The sequence below is a fragment of the Mus caroli genome, chromosome 13 (assembly GCF_900094665.2).
Source record: "Mus caroli chromosome 13, CAROLI_EIJ_v1.1, whole genome shotgun sequence".
NCBI lineage: Eukaryota > Metazoa > Chordata > Mammalia > Rodentia > Muridae > Mus > Mus caroli.
Genome location: NC_034582.1, coordinates 36,601,182 through 36,623,311, shown reverse-complemented (window position 1 = coordinate 36,623,311; position 22,130 = coordinate 36,601,182). Strand labels below are relative to the sequence as shown.

General features: G+C 43.6%; 1 protein-coding gene across 2 annotated transcripts in view; it reads left to right on the top strand.

Annotated features, from left to right (window-relative positions):
* Positions 1 to 20,608, top strand: part of Nedd9 (neural precursor cell expressed, developmentally down-regulated 9) — a 117,511-nt gene extending 96,903 nt beyond the window's left edge. For both annotated transcript variants that reach the window (XM_029468323.1, XM_021180651.2), the window contains exons 3-7: positions 12,110 to 12,211; positions 12,693 to 12,794; positions 13,625 to 14,866; positions 16,138 to 16,227; positions 18,430 to 20,608. In XM_029468323.1, coding sequence (XP_029324183.1) covers positions 12,110 to 12,211; positions 12,693 to 12,794; positions 13,625 to 14,866; positions 16,138 to 16,227; positions 18,430 to 18,939 — 2,046 coding nt within the window. In that variant the 3' untranslated portion in view covers positions 18,940 to 20,608. The remainder of the gene's footprint in view (positions 1 to 12,109; positions 12,212 to 12,692; positions 12,795 to 13,624; positions 14,867 to 16,137; positions 16,228 to 18,429) is intronic.
* The last annotated feature ends 1,522 nt before the right edge of the window (positions 20,609 to 22,130 follow it).

Here is a 22,130-nt window from a genome sequence, read left to right as displayed (position 1 = left end):
CCTCACAAAGGAAAGGAGGGCTGAGGCCTGAGATTAATCTACCAAAGGGAACTCACTGCCTCTCACAAGAAACAGGCCTGCTATTGAGCTCATATCTGTCTGACTCCAATGCTAATGGCTTCTACATCCTAGCTCATAGGTGCCATTGCCAGCCCTAACCTAAGAGGGCACATTGACTTTGTTAGCAATCCCAGCTCACCACAATCCTGGGTGCTAAGGAGCATGGTGTTAGCCAGGAAGAATTCATGTTGCTGCAGAAGGCTCCCCCATCTCACATCCACATAGTACCCAAACAGCTGAGAGAGCCTAGCCACAGATATTCCAGCCACTCGGATATACTTCCAAAGCACTCATCTGGGAAGATGCCAGACCTGTGGTACTGCAGGCAATATGGCCATGTGGACTTCTTCTCAACTGACATTGCTGTTCTAAAAGTTCATGTAATCTCCAAGACTGGACTAGCTGTAGAAAGGGACCCACCAAAGCACAAGATACCTAATTTGCAAGCTACATCTATTGTATATGGAAGTTGCTTTCTTTGAGAGTATTTCCTTCTAAATTTCTTAAAAAAAAAAAAAAACTGCATGGCACGTATCACTGATTCAGGAAATAGGCCACTGAAAGAAGAATTGTAAGTGCCAACTGTAGCTCCCACTCGCTCCTCTGATGATGTACCTTCCCATACTCTAGCTCCCTCGACTGTGAAATGGCCACTGAAACTGGATTCTCTCTAATGGTCTTTGCCAACATTTTATGATCCAGATATCCTAATCAGATTCTTTCCCACAATAGCTTGAAAGATTTCATTAAATGACCTACCTTCAAACCTCGTCTTAAAAACTCCAACTTGACCCCTAAACATGGGCAGTTTGTCCCCTACCCTTCTTTAGAGCCCAGCTTGCCTTTGCCATCCACAGCTGCTGTGTACAGCACAAGAAGAACATCTAGAAGCTGGCAAGGGAACATGAAGGCACAGATATTGTTCCCAAGAAAACTCCTAAGAAATTCCTCATTTGGAGAATTCCCCTCTGAACTCTATCATCAAGACAGGCAAGCTCTTCTGCCTTGCCATTTTTCTACCATCTTTCCCTGTAAAAGCCTCATGGTCTGGGCAGAGAGATGGGCCTGGTGCCTCACGGCATGGCAGCCACCCTCAGAACTGGCACCAACATTTGCCATTCATGCCATTTGCCCCATCAGCCATTATATTCATCCTCCCACTGAGCTGTGAGAGATCACCTACTCAAAGAGAAGCAATACCCACAGGCATTCAGGTCCCAGACTACTTCTCTGTCACCTCCCATCCACAGTTCAGCAGGGCAGTCTTAGGCATCTTTCTAAATCTAGAGTAGATGCAATGCGTATGGTCCCATTGAATTTATTCAGATACTAAAAGAGCCCAGAGGCCTGTTCCTTTATGGTTTCATTCAAAGGAACAGTTCAGTCAACTGAAAGGGATATTAAAAAAAAATGGCTTTCAATACCTAATTGTCACAGCCTGCATTCAGCTTTGTCCCATGAAAGACCTTGGTCACTTGGGGAACCCAGATGTCATTTCCCACCAAGGTTTGATGTTCTGTGCGTCTTTCTGCTCTTTGGTGCTTGGTCAGTCCATAGCTAAATGTTGCTTTAGTGCTCGCTATACAAAGAGCTTCCTGATAGCAGCAGGGGAGACATGTTAGGGGCTTAACAATTGGGGTACTGTTTCCATTGAGTGGTTTGCCACACAAAGCTGTGTCAAATGAATGTGACCCAAGGGAGCGGTTTCACTCCTGAACCTTCCCTTTGCCTTTGCCTCAAGTGGAGGGAGAGATGGGCTGTGATCTGGGTGGCTTGCAAAAAAAAGTTTAGCTCCAGCATAAAAACCAACTATTAAATGTCCTTGAAGGGAAGTAAGTCGTGTCCCCAAAATAGAGTGAAAAAATGTCTCCATTGAATGCAAGAGAAGCATCAGGATGGGTTGAGCCTAGAGATGGCTTGGGAGGGAATGTTTTTAAAGCTAGACTGAGTTTTCATTATATTGTTGCTATGCAAGTAAACAAATGAGCTCACTGCTGCACCCGAGCTGGGCAGAGAGAGAATTTATAGAGAATTAATAAATCCAGGGTAGACAACATGTAGCTTTTCCTCTTCTCATAGAAGTGCAAGACATGATCTTGGATTTCAAATAGGCAGCCCACTGTAGCTCTCAGTGGCTGAAAACTGAGTCCCCGTCCTAGTGGGCTGGCAATGGTAGTGGTAATATTCCTATTCCCAGGGTTTTCTTGTAAAAAGGGAAGAGGGTAAATTGCTCATTTAAGACAAAGGGTTATTATGAAACCCAGTGAAGGCAGTGGTGTCTTTGCTAGAGCTTTTTCGTTTTTATTAATTCATTTGAATGAAATGGTTTCTATCTAATAAGCAGTTTTAGAAATCAAAACAGTCTTGTTAATGTAGGAAACCTAAAGAGAGGTAGTATAAATAAATCAAGGGAGGGAGATTAGAGGGGCAGGGAGCAGTCTAATTGTACTTCCCACCAGAGCCAAAGCAAAGCAATAGACGCTTGTCATGTGACACACTTGCTCATTAGACCATCTCAGGCCTTGTTAATGGCAAGGCTGTCTGTGGGTCTGTTGCTGTAGTGGCACGTCCTAACCTCTCATTAGGGCCTGTTGTGCTTTCTGAGCAGAGTATTTCCTGAGTTGCCTAGTTCTGGTGAAAGCCTTAGGGTAGAACAGCAAAGCCTGGTTATTCACCTTCCTGCTCTGTTGCATCGTGGTCAGGAGTTTAGGCAATATCTAATCTCTCTCTCTCTCTCTCTCTCTCTCTCTCTCTGTGTGTGTGTGTGTGTGTGTGTGTGTGTGTGTGTGTGTGTGTGAGTATGCACATGTGCATTTGTGGTATTTGTATGAACATCAAAGTACACCTTGCAGGAGCCGATTCTCTCCTAGCATCTGGGTCCCAGGGATTGAACTTCAGTTGTCAGGTTTAGCAGCAAGCCCCTTTACTTACTGAGCCATCTGACCTGCCCACATCTGAATGACAGAGGCAAATGGTTATACAATGTGTGCCATTTCTGAAGCTGTTTTGTAGTGATTCTGGAAGAAAATGACGGGATACAAAATTATCTGCAAAATCAAAAGTTATGGCTATCACTATCATGATTTTGTGGGTGCTATGATACTCATAGAAGAAAAGGCTTCTGGGTGGAATTCTTTCTTTCTTTCTTTGTTTCTTTCTTAGTTTTTCTTAAAATTGTATTTTGTGATTTTTGTAAAGATTTTTGACAGTGCTAAGAACAGAACACAGAGCCTTGCGTAAGCTAGACACATACCCTACCACTGAGCTACATCCCCAACTCTAGCTTTTTGTTGTATACCAGAAAAGGACAATACATAGATGGTAAATAGGTAGATGATAGACCCGAAAACAACTAGAATGGAAGCAATACTTCCAGCCCTTCTCCACATCTCTCCTCCGCTCTACCCAAGTCTTCTTACTCAAATATTTTTCTGTGCTGTGTGTGTGTGTATGTATGTATGTATGTATGTGTAAAACTTATATTATTGTGTATGTATCAAATTTATATTATTTTTAAAATAATACATAGTGATTGTGCATATTTACAGGATATTTCTGTACATGATCAGATAAGGGTAGGTTGTTCCTCGGCTCAAACATTTATCATTTTCTGATGTTGGGGATATTTGAAATCCTCTCTACTATTTAGAAATATACAATTAATGCTTGTCAACTGCAGTTGCATTTCTGTGACATAGAACTTTCAAATTTCCTTTCTTCTATCCAACTGGATGCCTGTATCCATCCTGCATGCTCTCTGCCCAGCCCTCTCCTCACCCATGCCCCAGGTAATCGCTGTTCCATTCCTTGTCGGCTTCTACGAGAACAACTTTTCAGCTTGCACTATTTTGTCCCTCACAGCTGCCAGTAGTGTGAGGAAGTAGGGGAGGGGTGAGATGTTGCATTGAAGGAAGAGTAGAGAGAGACATGGAAGAACCTGAGGATTTGGGGGAGGGCGGGGGGAGGGATAAGAGGAACTTGTCTTGGAGAATGGTAGATGGCTACTTCCTCCCTGCTTCACTTGAGGCTCCAGTGAGCAGGCAGCTGACAGGGCAAAGGTTTCCTAACCCCAGCTTTGTATTAGGAAGGTGAGGCAGACAGATACTCAAGGGAAGACATGGCCCAAATAGATTTGCTGAGGCCTTGGCCCCAGTGACATCCCAAGAGAAGTTATCTGTAAGCCAATGCTTTGCATATTATACACATTGCCGAGAGCAAGCTCCATGTCCTACTTCTTGGTAAGACCCTCTTGGCAAGCATTAGTTTGTGCTCTTCCACTGATAAGAATTTCATCCCATGCCCCGAGCCTAGAATCTCATCACCCTTCCCTTCGGAAAAGTCCTTCATCTCTAAACCCTATGAAAGCACTCTTCCCTGCAGGGCTCTCCCCTGGAGTATCTTGATTTCCATTGAGGATAATCATGATATTGGCAGCACTGATAAAATAATAACCTAAGTAAGTCTACTGGTGGCTCTGAAGAAGCAGAGTCTCCTGTCACTTGTGGCTTTGCTTTGAAGTCCCTCGTGCCTTCTGGGCCTCTCTTTCAATCCTTCACCTATGTGTAAAGATGGCTCTCTTCTCATCTAACTTAAACATACCAAGCTAGCGATTTTTGTTTGTTTGTTTTATCTTCATGTTTAATCATGAAACACTTTGAAGGCAAGCAGCCTCGAAACCACTGGACTAAAATATGAACTAACTACATCCTGACCAGCAGCAAGCCAACAAGGACTGGCTTTCCACATGTTGGTACTGGTTCTCTAGGTGTCTTGAACACGGTTTTATATATGTATATGTGTGTGTATGTATATATATATATTAATTATTTGGGAAAAAGACTCTCTTGGGTTCGTGAGATGCTCCTTCCCTCCAGAGAGGGTTTTGTTGCCATCTGCCAACCCCATGAGCACAGGTAAATCTAAACTCATGCTTTTCTACATCATGTGCCTGATGGTTTCCAGCCTGGCCACAGCCTTGCTCATGGTCTCGTGACTTCTAAGTGGTGATAGACCCACAGACATCGGGTCCAGCTCTACCCATCCCAAGACAATGCCATCAGCCATGAGCTTCACAGCCACTGAGTTTTTCCACCTTTGGTACACAGCTGTAATGAAAGAGGATCTTGAACGCCCTAGGAACCGATACACAATGCTTCTTGGTGTACACTTCCATCTGAAGTGAAGGGAGATCAAAGAATATGCCATCTTCTTTCTCTTGGTACAGCTGCTGATGCATTCGTCAGTGTTGCTGACCCCTCATGCTACTGAATACTCACCCCACATCTGCTCACCATCACCATGGCTGATATGGGTTGTGCCTTTCAGCCTGGGATATAATACTCTCTTCAGAGCTGCCCGACCTGGAAACCTGGCTTATTCTATGTAGGCAGGCATCATTTCCCTTCCTTCTAGCATCATCTTTCCTAAAATCTGCTTTATCCAAGGCACGGTTATAAGCCCTGCTGCGACACGAGGTTCACCGAGAGAGTCAAACAATAAGCCACATGCACTGTCAGACATGAATATAAATATGTAAATTACTTGGAGTGTTACAAAGACAGAGGTAGTTTATCCATCTAGGGAAGGCTTTCTGGGAGACAGGAATTTGACTTGACTCTGAAAGCATAATATTATCTGAAGATAAGGGGAGAGGAAAGAGTTGAACGGACAAAGCAGGTGCAGACGTGTGGGTTTTCAGGGCATTTGAGGAAACCAGAGTCTTTCAGTCTTGATAGAGATGGTATTGGTCAGAACTTGGAGGTTTCAAGGTCTCAATGAAGGAGAGAGAATTCATACACACAAAAAATAACATACTGGCGAAATCAAACCGGGCAGCATAGGGGCCCGAGGTGTGATTTAATCAGCCAACACACTGCTTCAAATTTTGAAAACCAGATTTACACTTCTGGCATCTGAAAACATGCAAGATCTGATAACACATTCCCAGTAGTTGAATGAACGCAAGCATGGCCGCCTCCCTTTCAATAGTATGTGCGCCTGCTCCTAAGTACAGAAGTATGGCTGTTTCTCCTCTGTCCCTGTTTGCTGGGCTTTCAAGCAGATAGCCAGATAGCCTTCTTCTAGCTGTCAAAGAATAAACCTAGGCAAGCTGGTTGCAGAAACATCAACAAAGAGCCCCAAAGAGTCTCTCCTCCAATCCAGTCTCTAGCTTTCTGCTGTCCAAATGGACCTTTCCTTTAAAGCCAGTGCGTCCAGCTCTCCAAATTATGAATCATGAAAGTAGATTACCTCTCTGGAAATTCACTCCAGGAGCTCCAAAGACCTTACAGAAAATGACATAATGCCTGTATAACCTGCATACATCTGCACATAGACGTTGAATCATCTCTAGGCAACTTACAAAACCTGATGCAATTAGATGCTGTGCATGTACTTGTTAGACCGTATTATTAAGAAAGAATGACGAAGAGAAATGGAAATCGGCATATGTGTGGTGCGGGTGGGAACTGTTTTCATGCACCGCCTGCCCCTGAGTTTGGTTGAATCTGTGGGTTCAGAACCTTAAGCTACAAAATACAGGCTGTGTCAGAAACATCTTCAAAAGCAGTTCCTGCAGTGGGGATCTAAGGCTCAATGCAGGGAGAATCAAATGCTGCTAAAGTGCAAGGCAGAACAGCTGAGGTTGCTCCCTTGTTCTTATGTAAACACCTTAATTAGAGGGCTAGCATATCCTAGGTCTTTGGTCTTTCATTCTTCCTGGCAGGGCCCTGCCCTAGAGATTGATTCCATGCGTTCGTTTGTAAGTGCTTATAGTTGTCAGTGCGAATTATGTGTATGTGTGAGACTACAAAACTGAACCCCTTTAATGCATACAATGATAGCTACTGAGATGACTTAGTATGTAAAGTCCCTGCTGTGTGAGCATGAGGACTTAAATTGAGAGCTCTGACACCCATGTAAGAACCAACTATGGGTATGTATATAGGTATGTATGTATATATGAATGTACATACGTGTGTATTGGCCAGCCAGCATACCCAGATTGATGGGCTCTAGGTTCAGAGGAAAATTCTATCTCAAAGAATAAGATGAGGGGGCTGGAGAGATGACTCAGCGGTTAAGAGCGCCGATTGCTCTTCCGAAGGTCCTGAGTTCAAATCCCAGCAACCACATGGTGGCTCACAACCATCCATAATGAGATCTGACTCCCTCTTCTGGTATGTCTGAAGACAGCTATAGTGTACTTACATATAATACTAAATAAATCTTTGGGCCGGAGCAAGTAGAGGTCCTGAGTTCAATTCCCAGCAACGACATGATGGCTCACAACCGTCTGTACAGCTACAGTGTACTCATATACATAAAATAAATCTCTAAAAAAAAAAAAAAAAGAAGAAGAAGAAGATTAGGATTGCAAAGATGACTCAGCAGTTAAGATCACTGGCCATCCTGGCTGAGACGGGTTCAGTTCCCAGCATCTACATGGTGGCTCACAACTATCCACCGGCCCAGCTGGGGACCGGCCACTCTCTTCCAGCCTCTGCGGCTACTGAATGCGCATGGTACACATACATAAAAACACTAAGTGTTTCTAAATCTTTTTACATGGAATTTTAATGTGAAACATTATTTAGCAGCAGAGACTTGACCTTCAGAGCTAAGAGTTTAGCCTGTCCTTCAATCTCCTAAATCAAGCTGACACATACTTGGCGGCGGAGGAAGTTTGATTTATCGAAAGAAAAATGTTTCTTTTTGGTTTTGTTTTTTTATTATTATTTGTTATTGTTGTTGTTTGAGACAGTCTTGCTATGTGCCCTAAGTTAGCTTCAAACTCACAATCCTCCTGCCTCAGCCTCTTGAGTGCTGGGGTTACAGGTGTGTAGCACCACACCGGGTAATAGTAGTGCCTGAACACATAATGCAAGCATATTACGAGCATCTATTCTTAAATTTAAAAAAAAAAAAAAAAAAAAAAAAAGGTAGAAAGAGGTTGAGAAGTCACCTGATGTCAGTCTTTGGCCCTCACACACAGTCACATACTCACAAGCACACACACATACACCACCACTCCACACACACACACACCCTAGATAACACATATGTACACAAACATACACATACCACACACACACACATATGTGCACATACACAAACACCTGCACTCATGCATATGCACATACACAGACATACTCATGCATGTGTGTGCACACATACCCCCTCATGTCCCCATACACATATGCACACATACACATACTCTCTCACACACACACATAACACATGCACACAACAAGCAATCAGAGGTTTTTATTAAAAAAAAAAAAATTTAAAGGAGGAAAAAAGCCCTAAATGGTTACAGTCTGTTGTCTGCTTTGTAGCTCTTCTGGGGTTTTTCTGGTTAGTTGACAACAGGATTCATCATCAGGACAGCAACAGAGCCACAAATGACCATGCAGACCCTTCCAGGGATGATCACAATCAGGGGGCAGCTGTAGTTCTGGACCTTCAGGGTCCCAGCCTACCACACTGCTTAGCTCCCTGGGAAGCAGTAATGAATTAAGAGGTCAACTTGGTAATTCCTTGGGCTAAGCCTTTGCAACTATAAATAAATACATAGAATAAAAGGACTGCAGAAAAAGAAAAACAAACTGAGAGAAAAGGGACATGATTTAAAAAAAAAAAAAAAAAGGGACTTGATTTTATTGAGAAACTAGTGTAAAAATGCCCTTGTGTGGTGATTCCATTTAAACCCAGGGGAATTCTTCCAAACTCACGGCCATGGTCAGCTGTTGGTCTGCCTCCTGGGCTGAAGGTTCTAGGAGGATGAGTGTGGGGATGGTGTGCTTTTCGTGTGCTCAGTCAAGCAGGAAGAAGGAGCCTGAAGGTCAGGCTAGCCAAGCACTTTGCCTTGAGGAGGGAACACACAATTGGCCTGGAGAGGGTCCTAGGAAGGATATAGGCAAAGCTAGCTCTGAAGAAAGCTCCATCAGATTTACCTAAGATGCCACATGTATCACTAAATGCCCTGGACTTGTTCCACAAGAGGCAAAGCTCTGGCCTCACTTCAACAGCGTTGCTGGGTCCCTGTGAGCTGGATCATACCACCGGGAATGCTGGGATGGGAAGGCTCTATTTTATTGGCTTTTTCCCTTCTGTGGTTTTGACCATCTGTGTTTCTAACTGCATAAACAAGGAAAAATGACTGGTTTGGAATGCAAAGTTTTAAACACCAGATGACCACAGGCATCCTCTAAATGAGAAAGAGAGAGCAAGTTGGGGTTCTGTGACATTTGTCAGGAAGTGGAATGGTAAATGCCAAGAAGCCCGTGTGTGCCCTGCCAGGGAAGGGCTACAAAAGCAAGGGATAGATTGGTCCCTATCCCTCTCTATGGGTCTCGCCCTGCTTGTATTCCCCAACACCACACTCAGGCATCAGCACTGCCCCCTCTTCCTCCCTGCCCTCCAAGGTGAAGAGGGATGCAGGTCTTCAGCTTAATCAGGATTAGTTCTCTAGCATCCCTAACTTGGCAGCTTGCACAACACCCATTCTAAGAAGCTTCTACATTCAACCAAAACTGGGTTGTGAGCAAGTTGATCTATAAACGGAAAGTCTTTAAGATCTTCACATCTCTTCTGCACAATGGTAAGTGCACACACACACACACACACAAAAAAAAAAAACCAACCATAAATGGCACTAAAGGATTTTAGCCAACAGCCCCTGCTTTATGAAGGAATATTTGCTGTGCACAATACAATGGCTGCCTCAGAAACTGGTTCCGTCACTCTCTGCCAACAAACTTAAAGCGCTGAGTTCCTTTTCTAAACCCGAGACAATGGAGAGACTGGGTGGAAATGTTTGCTGCATACTAATCTCCTTTACCTTCAGTGTAAGAAATAATCAGTTGTAAGCATCAGGCATTTTAAACAAAACTGGACCAGGAGATTTGGGAGGCCCTGGGGTACAGACACTGGTGACCTTGGCTGTGTTCCATTCTGTTCAGCTTGAGGTGGGCATGGGGCATTTTCCACATAGGCAGCCTGACGCCAGAGTCTTCACATTCAAGATGAAAGGCCTCCTGGGAACAGACAGATCCTCCTAATTTTGGAAGTCTTTTCTCAAAGACATGGTAGGCAGTGTAGGACTGTTAATGGTTTGGGAGTGGGGTGCTTGGGCAAAACAAAAAAAAAAAAAAAGTAAGACTGCGCCATTTTCAAACCCTGGGAAGAGCAAATGGATTGAGTTGAAATCGTGTCTTAAAACGACCAGTCAGTACCTAGCTATGGACATAAGAGTCTACAGTGGGTATAGTGCTTGCTGTATAAATGAGAGGCCCTGAGTTCAGATCCCCAACATACATGGAAAAGCTTCTGCCTATAACCACAGTGCTGGTATGGGCAGTGGGAAGAGCCAAGTCTCAGGGCTTCCCAGTCTGACCAAGTGGTGAGCTCTAGGTCAGTATGGAAACCCTGTCTCAATAAAATAAAGTAGAGAGAAAAAGAAAAACGTACATGACGTTGATTGACTGCTGCTCTCCACGTGTGCCTATACCAGAGAGTGCGTCCACATAAAAAGAGGGAGGGGGAGGGAGGGTGAACAGGCCAGTCCACTAGGTAAGGTTCTGTTGGCTAACTTCTGCCAATGGCTGGATGTAGGGTATTTGCTTCCCTATGGAAATGGGGAGATGATTAGAGACTAGAGGACAAGACACTTCACAGCTGAGAGTCTAAGGGTTTCCTCATCAACACAATCCATTCTCTGCCGCATGGAGTCCATATCCGTGGAGACAACCAGCTGCAAGCAGAAATTATTTAGAAAATAATTGCATCTACAATGAAGATGTGTAAACTTGTGACATTGTTCTCTAAATAATACTGCATACCATCTATTGACTTGGTGTTTGTATGGTGTTTATATAACATTATAGACTATAAAAACATTGGGAAAGGATTTGAAGTGTGTCCAATGATATATGGAGGTTACATGCAAAACACAGCACCCCATGGCCTTGAACATCCAAGGATGTTGGAACAGGGTCTCCTATAGACACTGTGGGAAACTGTGTTTCCCTTGTCTCATAAAGTAAAGTGAATATTCCCAGGCAATTATAAGAACAGGACTGTTCATCAGTGGCTCTATGAAAGGATTAGGGTGACCCATGGAATTTTCAGTTATAATCACAATAATAATTTCAGATAAAGAGGCATACTGGGGTAGGTATGAGAGGAATTTTAAGTGGCCAAACTATTTGCTTATGTTCTTTACAAAAGCCTTGGAGCCTCGTAAAAAAAAAAAAAAACTGTACTGTTGTACTTTGGCCACTCCAAATGGATCAGCTAAGACTTTCATAATTTATTTTTATTTTATATGTACGTACATGAGTGTTTTGTAATATATTCATACATACATACACACACACACATGTGCTTGATGCTGTTGGGGGCCAGAAGAGGGTATCAGAGCCTCTGGGACCAGAGATGAAGATGGTTGTAAGCTGCCATGTGGGTACTGGGGACCAATCCCAGGTCCTCTGTAAGAATAGCAAGTGCCAGCCAGGTGTGGTGGCACACACCTTTAATCCCAGCACTCAGAGGCAGAGGCAGGCAGATTTCTGAATTCAAGGTCAGCCTGGTCTACAAAGCAAGTTCTAGGACAGCCAGGACTATACAGAGAAACCCTGTCTCAAAACCCCCCCCCCCCACAAAAAAAAAAAAAGAAATAAAAGAAAGAAAGAAAGAAAGAAAGAGAATAGCAAGTGCCCTTAACTGATATCTCTCTGCAGTCCAACTTTGATAATTTAAACATATCTCCTTGAATATAGGGAATTAAGACTCCATTGATGAATTTTGATCAGATTTTTGGAAAATTCTTAAGAAAAGAGATAAACATATTTCAGTCACTTCTTTCATATTCTGACCTTGTATCTTCCTTTCCTCTCACCCTCCCGTACTTTGTTTCCTTTCTCTCCTTTCTCTCCTTTCTCTCCTTTCTCTGATGGATTGATTAGGGATATGTTTCTCAACACAGGCTGATAAATATGCTGAGGACTTGGGGCTGACGTTTGACATCTTTGTGTATTCTTATCCACAGGTGATCACCCCAGTGAGGACGGGCCATGGCTATGTGTACGAGTACCCATCCAGATACCAAAAGGATGTCTACGATGTCCCTCCTTCCCACAGCACTCAAGGGGTAGGCAATGGGAACATCACCAGGGGAGCTGGTGTAGGGGGGCAGCAGCTCTTTAGGAACATACAGGAGAAGAGGGACATCAGCCACAACCTTACCTTGTGGAGGTTGCCTGTCCAAAGGCCATTTCAGTCGGTGTTGCTTACATTGTATTTCTTAGGTTTGCCTTATCAGAAAGTCTAGTCTTTCATCTGAGAAATTTCTCATCTGCTTTATCAGTTTGTTATTTTATTTCTGGAAGTGTGTCATTTAAATGATCTAAATTATAGAGCAGATAGTTCATGTAAGATTGTTTTCATAATTAGCCTAAATCAAAGAATCCAAGAGTCATAAAGAAAACATCCAGAAGCCCCTGATGACATGAAACACTACTAACGACCAAGTCTATGTATGACCTGATGAATGAATCCTTACAGAAACAATAGCAGGGGCCTTGAACAGCAGATTCCATTGCATTCTGGGTAACTCGAGTGTTTCTTTTCAGGTATATGACATCCCTCCTTCATCAGTAAAAGGCCCTGTGTTTTCAGCCCTAGTGGGAGAGATGAAACCCCAAGGGGTATATGACATTCCTCCCACCCAAGGGGTAAGTGAACTGGAAAAACACAATATGTGGATGAGTACCTCAATGGGGGGGGGGTGTATCATAGTTTATTGGGGTAAAACAAGAATGGCATTTCTAAAAGGGAAAAGGAGAGAAAGAAGAAAGAGAAAGAGGGAAGGAAGCAAGGGAAAGAAGAAAGCCATTATTATTACAAATTTTGAGTCCCCGAAAATATGAAGACATCAATCATGAGAGTCCATTGGAAGGGGAGATAGTATGTTCAGTTTGGCAGTATCTAACACATCACATATTTCTAGAAGGGGTTTACAGCTTCCTTTGACTCTACATAAGAAGTAGCTCATTTGATTTTTCTGTCATCTTCTGGGCCTGTTTGCACTGCAAATGCAGTTAGCTTTGCTGAACAGATAGGGGACTGTGCCTTTGAATACAAAGAAGACCCAGGCAGCTTCACACACACACAGGCAGCCTGATGACCAAGAAGGGAACACAGGTCCCTCTGCCCAGTGTATCAATGTCTTCTGTCTCTTAGCATAGATCAGTTTGTGTAGGACAGTCAGTGAATGGTTAGAAACATGAGACTGCAACCCAGTGATGAGCAATTTAGCTAGGAGGGAGGGCTCTATACCCAAGCTAGCAACGAGAATGGTTAAGGATGCTCAGGTACTAGGACAAAGGCATACATCCTCTAAGGAGCATGCTGCATGCTGGGAAGCATCTGAGGTAGTAAATGATGAGAGGAGAGGAAGAGGATCAAGTGAACAGTGCTGTGAACTCTGGACCACGCTATTCACTTTCTGCCTCCTCCAAGTCTCAACTGAACAAATAAAATGGCTTTTTACTTACTTTTTTAGGTCTATGCCATTCCACCATCGGCTTGCCGAGATGAGGCAGGGCTCAGGGAAAAGGAATATGATTTCCCTCCTCCAATGAAGCAAGATGGAAAGCCAGACAGCAGACCTGAGGGGGTTTATGACATCCCTCCAACCAGCACCAAGACAGCAGGGAAGGACCTGCACATCAAATTCCCCTGTGATGCTCCAGGAGGTGTCGAACCAATGGCACGAAGACACCAGAGCTTTTCCCTGCACCATGCACCCTCTCAGCTGGGACAGTCTGGGGACACTCAGAGTGATGCATATGATGTCCCCCGGGGAGTTCAGTTTCTGGAGGTACCAACAGAAACCAGCGAAAAGGCAAATCCGGAGGAAAGAGACGGTGTCTACGATGTCCCTCTGCACAACCCAGCAGATGCCAAAGGCTCTCGGGACGTGGTAGACGGGATCAACAGACTGTCCTTCTCCAGCACTGGCAGTACCAGGAGTAACATGTCCACATCTTCCACCTCCTCAAAGGAATCTTCACTGTCAGCCTCCCCGTCTCAAGACAAAAGGCTCCGACTGGACCCAGACACAGCCATTGAGAAGCTCTATCGGCTCCAGCAGACCCTGGAGATGGGTGTGTGCAGCCTCATGTCACTGGTCACCACAGACTGGAGGTGCTACGGATACATGGAAAGGCACATCAATGAGATCCGCACTGCGGTGGACAAAGTAGAGCTGTTCTTACGAGAATACCTCCATTTTGCCAAGGGAGCTTTAGCCAATGCCTCCTGCCTCCCAGAACTGGTCCTCCACAACAAAATGAAGCGGGAACTCCAAAGAGTAGAAGATTCCCATCAGATTCTAAGCCAAACCAGCCATGACTTGAATGAATGCAGCTGGTCCCTGAATATTTTAGCTATCAATAAGCCCCAAAATAAGTGTGATGACCTAGACCGGTTTGTGATGGTCGCCAAGACAGTGCCAGACGACGCCAAACAACTGACCACTACCATCAGCACCTACGCAGAGACCCTCTTTAGAGCAGATCCTGGCAATTCGCATCTGAAGAATGGGCCCAACAGCATCATGAACTCAAGCGAGTACACACATCCGGGCTCCCAGATGCAGCCACTGCATCCTGGTGACTACAAAGCCCAGGTCCACAGTAAGCCGTTGCCTCCTACTCTAAGCAAGGACCAGCCACCAGACTGCGGTAGCAGTGACGGTTCTGAACGGAGTTGGATGGATGATTATGATTATGTTCACCTGCAGGTAAGGAAACCAGACCTATAAACCACCCAGACTCAAGGCTGATGTCCATAAGGCTGTGAGCTGGACCGATAGCAAAACATGTTAATCTAACTGTTGTGAAAACTGAGGGTGAGGTTGTCCAAAAAAATGTACAGCCACTTTGTCTAACTTCCCTGGACCTTAATTTTATTTTGAGAATTAACTCACATGGTTGTATGATGTCTCATTGATACACCTCAGGAAAGCTGGAGGAGACTCATCAATGTTGTTGGCTGGTGAGTCCATCAGCCATAGAATCATTCTTCCTCTGCTTGTGTTTTTATGGCACAGGTTCATGGAACAGCTCGTCATAATAGAAATAAGTTTAAATATATATCACTGTTAATTTTTTTAATTGTTGGAAATATCTGCACATAGAGAGTTTCTAAGGTACTCTTTCAGCCTACAGTGTGTGCATATGTGTCTGTGTGTCTGTGTATGTGTGTGTGTTTAGCTGCTTACAAAGACACAGAGCTCCATCAGATCCAGAGGACCCTGGGATCCCTTGCCAATTGGCCAACAGCTTGACCTACTTATGTTAAAATCTGCAAACTGCTTCCTATGAGTATAAACTGTGCTAGCTCCCAAATGGACCTGGAACCCTGAAGGCTTCCCTGTCTGCTTTGAAGAATTCCAGCAATCTACCATAATCCATGCCTTTGTGTTTGGCTTAGTGCTTTAGGCTGCCATTCTTTTCCATTGGACTGAGAGCCATGAGTTATGCTGAAAACGATTAAAATACCAACAGCCCCCAGATGAAAGGGAGTAGAAAGGATCAACTGAACCACATCTCATGCTGAGGATTGGCCGAGGTTAGAGGAAGGCATTTAACATTCCACTGGTCTTCTGATGCTGTAGACTGGAGAGTACTAAGGATGGATAGAGAGATGCAGAATAGTCAAAAAAATCGGAAGTGAACTATGCACCCATTTTTTTAACCTTTGTTTGGAAGCGCATGGTTCACATACAATCTATTTTAAAAGAACCATGGAAAAAGAATGCTTGGGAGTCTTCAGAAGCTCTCCAGCTAGAGCTGGCAGTGACCGTGGCAGCCCACACGGACACGGGCTTTACTCTTCAGCCTATCTCCACGGTAATTTCAGAAGTCGCTAATCTGTGGTTTACAATGTCTAACTAGACATGAGGGAAGTGGCCAGTAGATAATGAAGGTCTGAGTATACTTGTCAGTGAAACTGTCCCCATAAGTGTCTCACAGCAAGGAGGTAATACTGTCTTTGTTTTGAACACACCAGGGCAAGGAGGAGTTTGAGCGACAGCAGAAGGAGCTCTTGGAAAAGGAGAACATCATGAAGCAGAGTAAGGCGCAGCTGGAGCATCACCAGGTAGGTTTGAACACAGCAGACAGCACACCATTTGGTAGGGAACGGATAGCTCCCAAAGACTGGGGTCCTCCTGGCACAGTGGCAAGAAGAAGGAAGTCCCAGGCATGTAATAGGACATGAGAACAAAGTGAAGGTGTGTGGCCTATGACTACAGCTGAGGATGCCTGGATTGCATCCAAATGGCAGTGTTTGTTCAGACTGTGCCTGTACATCTATCACCCGTTAGGAGTAAAGCTTTCAGTCTCAAGACACAAGACCCAAGTCAGGCAAGCCCAAGCTAACTGGTTTTCCATTGAGGCCAAATAAAGGAATTCCAGGGAATGAGATGCAACCAAGACCAAAGAAAGCAAGGACTGTATTCTTCTTGGTATTCTCTTCCAGTATCTGCCTCATTCTCTACTATCCAACATTTTCTCCAATCACTTCACTTGGTTCACATCTAACTTTGACTCATAAATGGCCACTCAAAGCCCTTCCTATAGGGCTTTGTGGTATTCTGTAATGCTTTGAGATAAGTTTTCACAATGCAGTCCAGGCTGGTTTCAAAGTTGGTATTCTCCTGCCTCAACCTTTTGGCTGTTGACCTTGCAGGTGTGTGCATTGGGCCCAACTTCAAAACCTCTGTAGATGTCACTTAATCTAGGATTCCTTAGATAATGGTCAACTCCCTTTTGTGTTTATCAAACTCCTAAGAGAGTTTGAGTCTAACTCTCCCCTAGACCCCACCCCTCTCCCTGTCTTTTGTATGGTCCAGTCTAAGAGTCAGAGGGAAGGAGCCAATGTCTATGAGACATATATAAGTCCATTTACCAAGAGTTCTGAGCAGGGGGTGTTCACTCAAAGGTTTAGTGAGTATAACAGGTAAGGATAGGTATTGTGAAGCCAAGGACACGAAAACAAAGAGAAATGGACTAAAGACTTATATGCACTTTAAGATGAAATGAAATAGCACATCACAACATGAAGTGACAAGATGTCTCTAGCAAATCAGAGTTTTCCAGCTAACAGCTGTGTAGACTTGAACATCATTGTAATGGGCCAGTTCCCTCTCTATAAAATGGAAAAGTACTACCCTCTACAGACACATGATTTGAAATCAAATTCATTATTATCAAATAATATTAAGACACCACCCTGTATCTGCCATGCTTACATTGGCAGTTGGCCTAATAGGACAGCAGAGTTTGGGAAAGCTAGCAGACACGAAGGTAATTCCTAAGAAGCAAATAGTTTCCATGGAATAGAAAATCGACTATGCACTTCTTAGCAAGGAAGCAAGATGAGGGTGTCCCTGAGCTGGCTCGGCTCTGAGTCAGGATGAAAGATTAACTGACTCCCAAAATCAGTGTTCTTAGTACCATAGCTAGAAAGTATCATTTCGATTGGAAAGAACAGTCCAGTTAGGGATGCTAATGATAGCATCAAGAAGTCTGGTCCTATGACTGTTGAGGTGGTTCCGTGTAAGGGCACCTATTGCCACCCTGATGACCGGAGTTTGAGTCTTAGAAACCATACAGGAGAAGAGAACCAGCACCCATGAAGAGTCCTCTGACCTACACATGCATGCTATAAAATACGGCAAATAAGAAATGCTGAGATTTCTTTGTTGTGTCCTTTTCCCTACGTCATTTCTAAGAGGTCTCGGCAGTAACAGAGCACAATGTGTCCATCTCAACAGTGCAAATAGGAGAGAGAATCTTCGTGAACTTTCGATCTTGAAGAAAGGCCTTACCCAGGAAGTAACAAACTGTTGATTTATTTGACAGAAAGGTCACTACATCTGGTTTTCCCTTGCTGCCTCCAAACATTAAAATAATAATAACTAGAACCTACAATTCACCAAACACTGTTTCAAACACTTTGCAAATAATAATGATTAATATTCACTTTGTGAATAATAGTATTTTATTGAGCCCTCATAATGGCCTTAGAAGGTAAGGCTGTTGCCTTCCAGTTAGAGTGCAAAAAAAGACAAATGGTGTCATAACAGAAGATCTATGCTGGAGGATCCCCCAGGGATCCTCTTCCCAATGTCCACGTTGCACAATTTAGGAAGCAAGGCATCCTGGATAAGGTCTCACAGCTCCTAGGTACCTGGCATCTACTAAAGATGAAACTGATATCTTTTGACCCCACACCCATATTTCTTTCCCTTTACAATGTATGCCTTGCCCTTAATGAAACCTGTTCTCTTCCTTTTAGCTGAGTCAGTTCCAGCTGTTGGAACAAGAGATCACCAAGCCTGTGGAGAATGATATCTCTAAATGGAAGCCCTCTCAGAGCCTCCCAACCACCAACAACAGTGTGGGTGCTCAGGATAGGCAGTTGCTTTGCTTCTACTATGACCAGTGTGAGACCCATTTCATTTCCCTACTCAACGCCATCGACGCCCTCTTCAGCTGTGTCAGCTCAGCCCAGCCCCCACGGATCTTTGTGGCGCACAGCAAATTTGTCATTCTTAGTGCGCACAAACTGGTGTTCATTGGAGACACTCTGACAAGGCAGGTGGCTGCCCAGGACATTCGCAACAAAGTCAGGAACTCCAGCAACCAGCTCTGCGAACAGCTCAAGACGATAGTGATGGCGACCAAAATGGCCGCCCTCCACTACCCCAGTACCACTGCCTTGCAGGAAATGGTGCACCAGGTGACAGACCTGTCCAGAAATGCTCAGCTGTTTAAGCGTTCCTTGCTGGAGATGGCCACCTTTTGAGAAGACAAAGAAGTGGAAGGGACTGGGTGAATAATTACTAAGGAAAACTGGAAATACTATCTAGTTTTTGTAAATGCTATCTATTTTTGTAGATATTTTATATGAAATTGAAATATTTCGATGTTTTTGTGAGCTAGTCGATTTTCATCAATTCAGGGAGCTGAAGTTTGAATTTATTTTGTTTCCCCTGTGTGGTTCTGATATAAACATATAAGTATCTAAGACATAAGTTGTACAGAACTGTGTCCACGTTTGTGTATGCCTACGTATCCATATTTGTTTATCTGTGTGTCTGATACAGCCCATTAAAAACATGAATTGAGAAGCACCTTAGTGAGCACCTTCTAATGCTGCATTGTTGGGTTTTGTAGAAAATTATACCACTTAGCTGTAATATTGCTCTGCATGTAGCAGTAGTCGTCTGAGCCCAGCACACCCAACTTTCTTGTCTGAAACCTCTTTCAAACTTGACTGGTCTTTAACACGGTGGTAAATCTGACCAACTTCTGGGGGGGGCAGGGATAGAGAGAAAGATTCATAAAATATATTAACCTAAGGTTTCAGGTGCTAGAGAGAGGCAAAACATGTGTGCTGTACTAAGAGGCCATGTCTACAGTCGTTATTGTGTTATTTCAATTCTGAAAGGAACTACAATAAAGAGAGAACACTTGTTTCCCTGGGGCTACATTTGTGAGTGATTCAGTCATGGTTTTCTAAAGGATGTTTTTAGAGTTGAATTAAAAAAAAAATTTGCAACAAGAATTCATGAAGATACATCAGAACTGTGATTGTGGACAAAAAGAAGGGCTGTTTCCAACAGCGAGTAGTTAAATCAAGACCTCTCTACCCTCATTCTCTAATGGAAATGGCCAGTTCCTTAGTCACTGAACTGTGGAGCCACCGGGCCCTGTCCTGCTCTCGCGTTGCTTGATGGATCCTACACCAGTCTAAAAACTTACATAAGCAGACCAACACTCAAAACAGCTGCCGAGAGCTGACCTTCACGTCCCATTGTGGCCATGGACCTTGTGGATGTCAGCTAGTCACAGCCATGATCATGTGGTCTGTCCCTTCACACCGGCTGTGTGGATACAGCCCAGGCACCAGATTCGTCGTGGGCAGATAAACTACTTCCCTCTTCCTTTATGACCAACTCAAGAAATATAGTAGTCTCTGATCTATTTCATTCCAGCCTACTTGGAAATGTGTTTTTATTTGTTATGGATGTCTTGACTGAGTTAATGTTATTTGTTTTAAACAACCAAATTACAAAGGCAAGGAGGGGCTTAAGAAGGACATGTGATCTCAATGTGATTTTTTTTTTAATAAATGGAAGATATCAAAGGAAAGGTGCTTTTCAAAACAAACTATAATTGTAATTCTCAAAGTTCTACATCGCCAGAAGATGAACAGCTGAGCTATTGGAGAGCAATTCACTGTGTCTGGTGTGTGGAAGTAGAGGGTCCTGAAGCATCAGTACCATTGCAAGAAGTCAGGAAGGGTATGCTTGTAGATCTTACAACACAATGTGTATATGTTATGTGATGGCTGCCTTGTCCTAACCTGAGTGATGACATTCCACATTGTAAAAACCAAACTATTCAATTTTTATTGTTTATTGCCATCTTGTATATTTAAGCCATTAAATGTTTGGATATTTCTCTTTATAGCCACTGGGTTTCTTTTCCTTGTGTCTCTCTTATCACAGAATCAAATATTGACCCATCTGAGTATAGAAAGTCAAATTATGATGTTTTTTGTGTGCTATAGATCTGATTTTTTTTTAAAGGAATAGTATGTGTAGGCTACCCCAGTACCTTGGTATTGAAGAAAATTCTAGAGCATGTGGATGGCATCTAACTAAGTATATGAAATTGTTTTTGTTTTAGTTTTTCAGTATCAAATGCCCACAGACAGGAGTTAACTATATAGTCATAGCTGGCCTGGAACTCTCTATGTAGACCAGACTGGCAGAGATTGGCCTGTCTCTGCCTCCAGGTTGATTGTAATAAAGATGTGAACCACCACATCTGGCTACAGCACCCACACATTTAATGTCGGTAGGACGGTTTCTATTTCTACTCTGTGGCTATTCAAGTAGAGTGGAATTTTTTCAATCACTCTGGAATAGGCATAAAGAAATGGTTCAACACAAATTATATTAGAAGAAAAAGATTCCTAACTATGAGAATTTACTATGGGCCATACTGTGGGCCATACTCTGTGAGCGCCCGACTCGCCAGCAAGAAAGACGCCACAACAGAATCCTTCTGCACACGTTTATTGGGAGAGCTTGATTGCAGAGGCGAAAAGACCCCGAGCCCCAGAACTGGTGCTGCTTATATAGGCCTAGGAGAGGCATGTCTACACCCGATTGGTTATGCTTTCAGTACCTCATTTGCATGCCTCGGGCCAGGTAGTGACTCGGCAAAAAACTCTACTGCACATGCGCACATTAGTTGTTTACCCAAACTTATGGGTGATGGCCAGAGGTAGCCAGCGCCATCTTGTAATGGCGTATGTGGCTTCCCACAATACTCCTTTTAATGTCCCTCCCTTTAATTCAGATAACCCTCTGAAATTTAGAAAGCACTTTGAGGTGCTGGAGAGATGGCTCAGTGGTTAAGAGCACTAACTGCTCTTCCAGAAAACCTGAGTTCAATTCCCAGCAACCACATTGGTGGCTCACAACCATCTATAATGAGATCTGATGTCCTCTTCTGGTATGTCTGAAGATAGCTAGAGTGTACCCATATACATAAAAATATTGTGATTGCCATAAAGTATCTTAGAAGCAATAGAGGAGAGATTTCTTCTGACTTGCACTTTAAGGGGGCAGTCTGTCCATCCTGGAAAGTCTGGATATTGACTTTGTTCCTGGCAGTGGGAGCTTGCAGCATGGCTTGCTAGCATCTTGTTAGATCAAGAAGCAGATAGAGGGAGGGCTCAGCCAGGCTGCAAGTGGGGCTAGTTTAATACTCATGAGGCCCACATCCACTCTAGGATCTCTGACTATAGAGCATCCACAACCTACCAAAATAGTGATGATAGCTGAGAATACAATGTTCAAACAAGTGCACTTGTGGGTGAGATTTCAAAGTCAAACCACAACACCTATATCATTCTGTCTATACATAAAGGTGGTAAATGATTTTTCACAAAAATAAGATATGCCAGTGGATGAAAAAGGA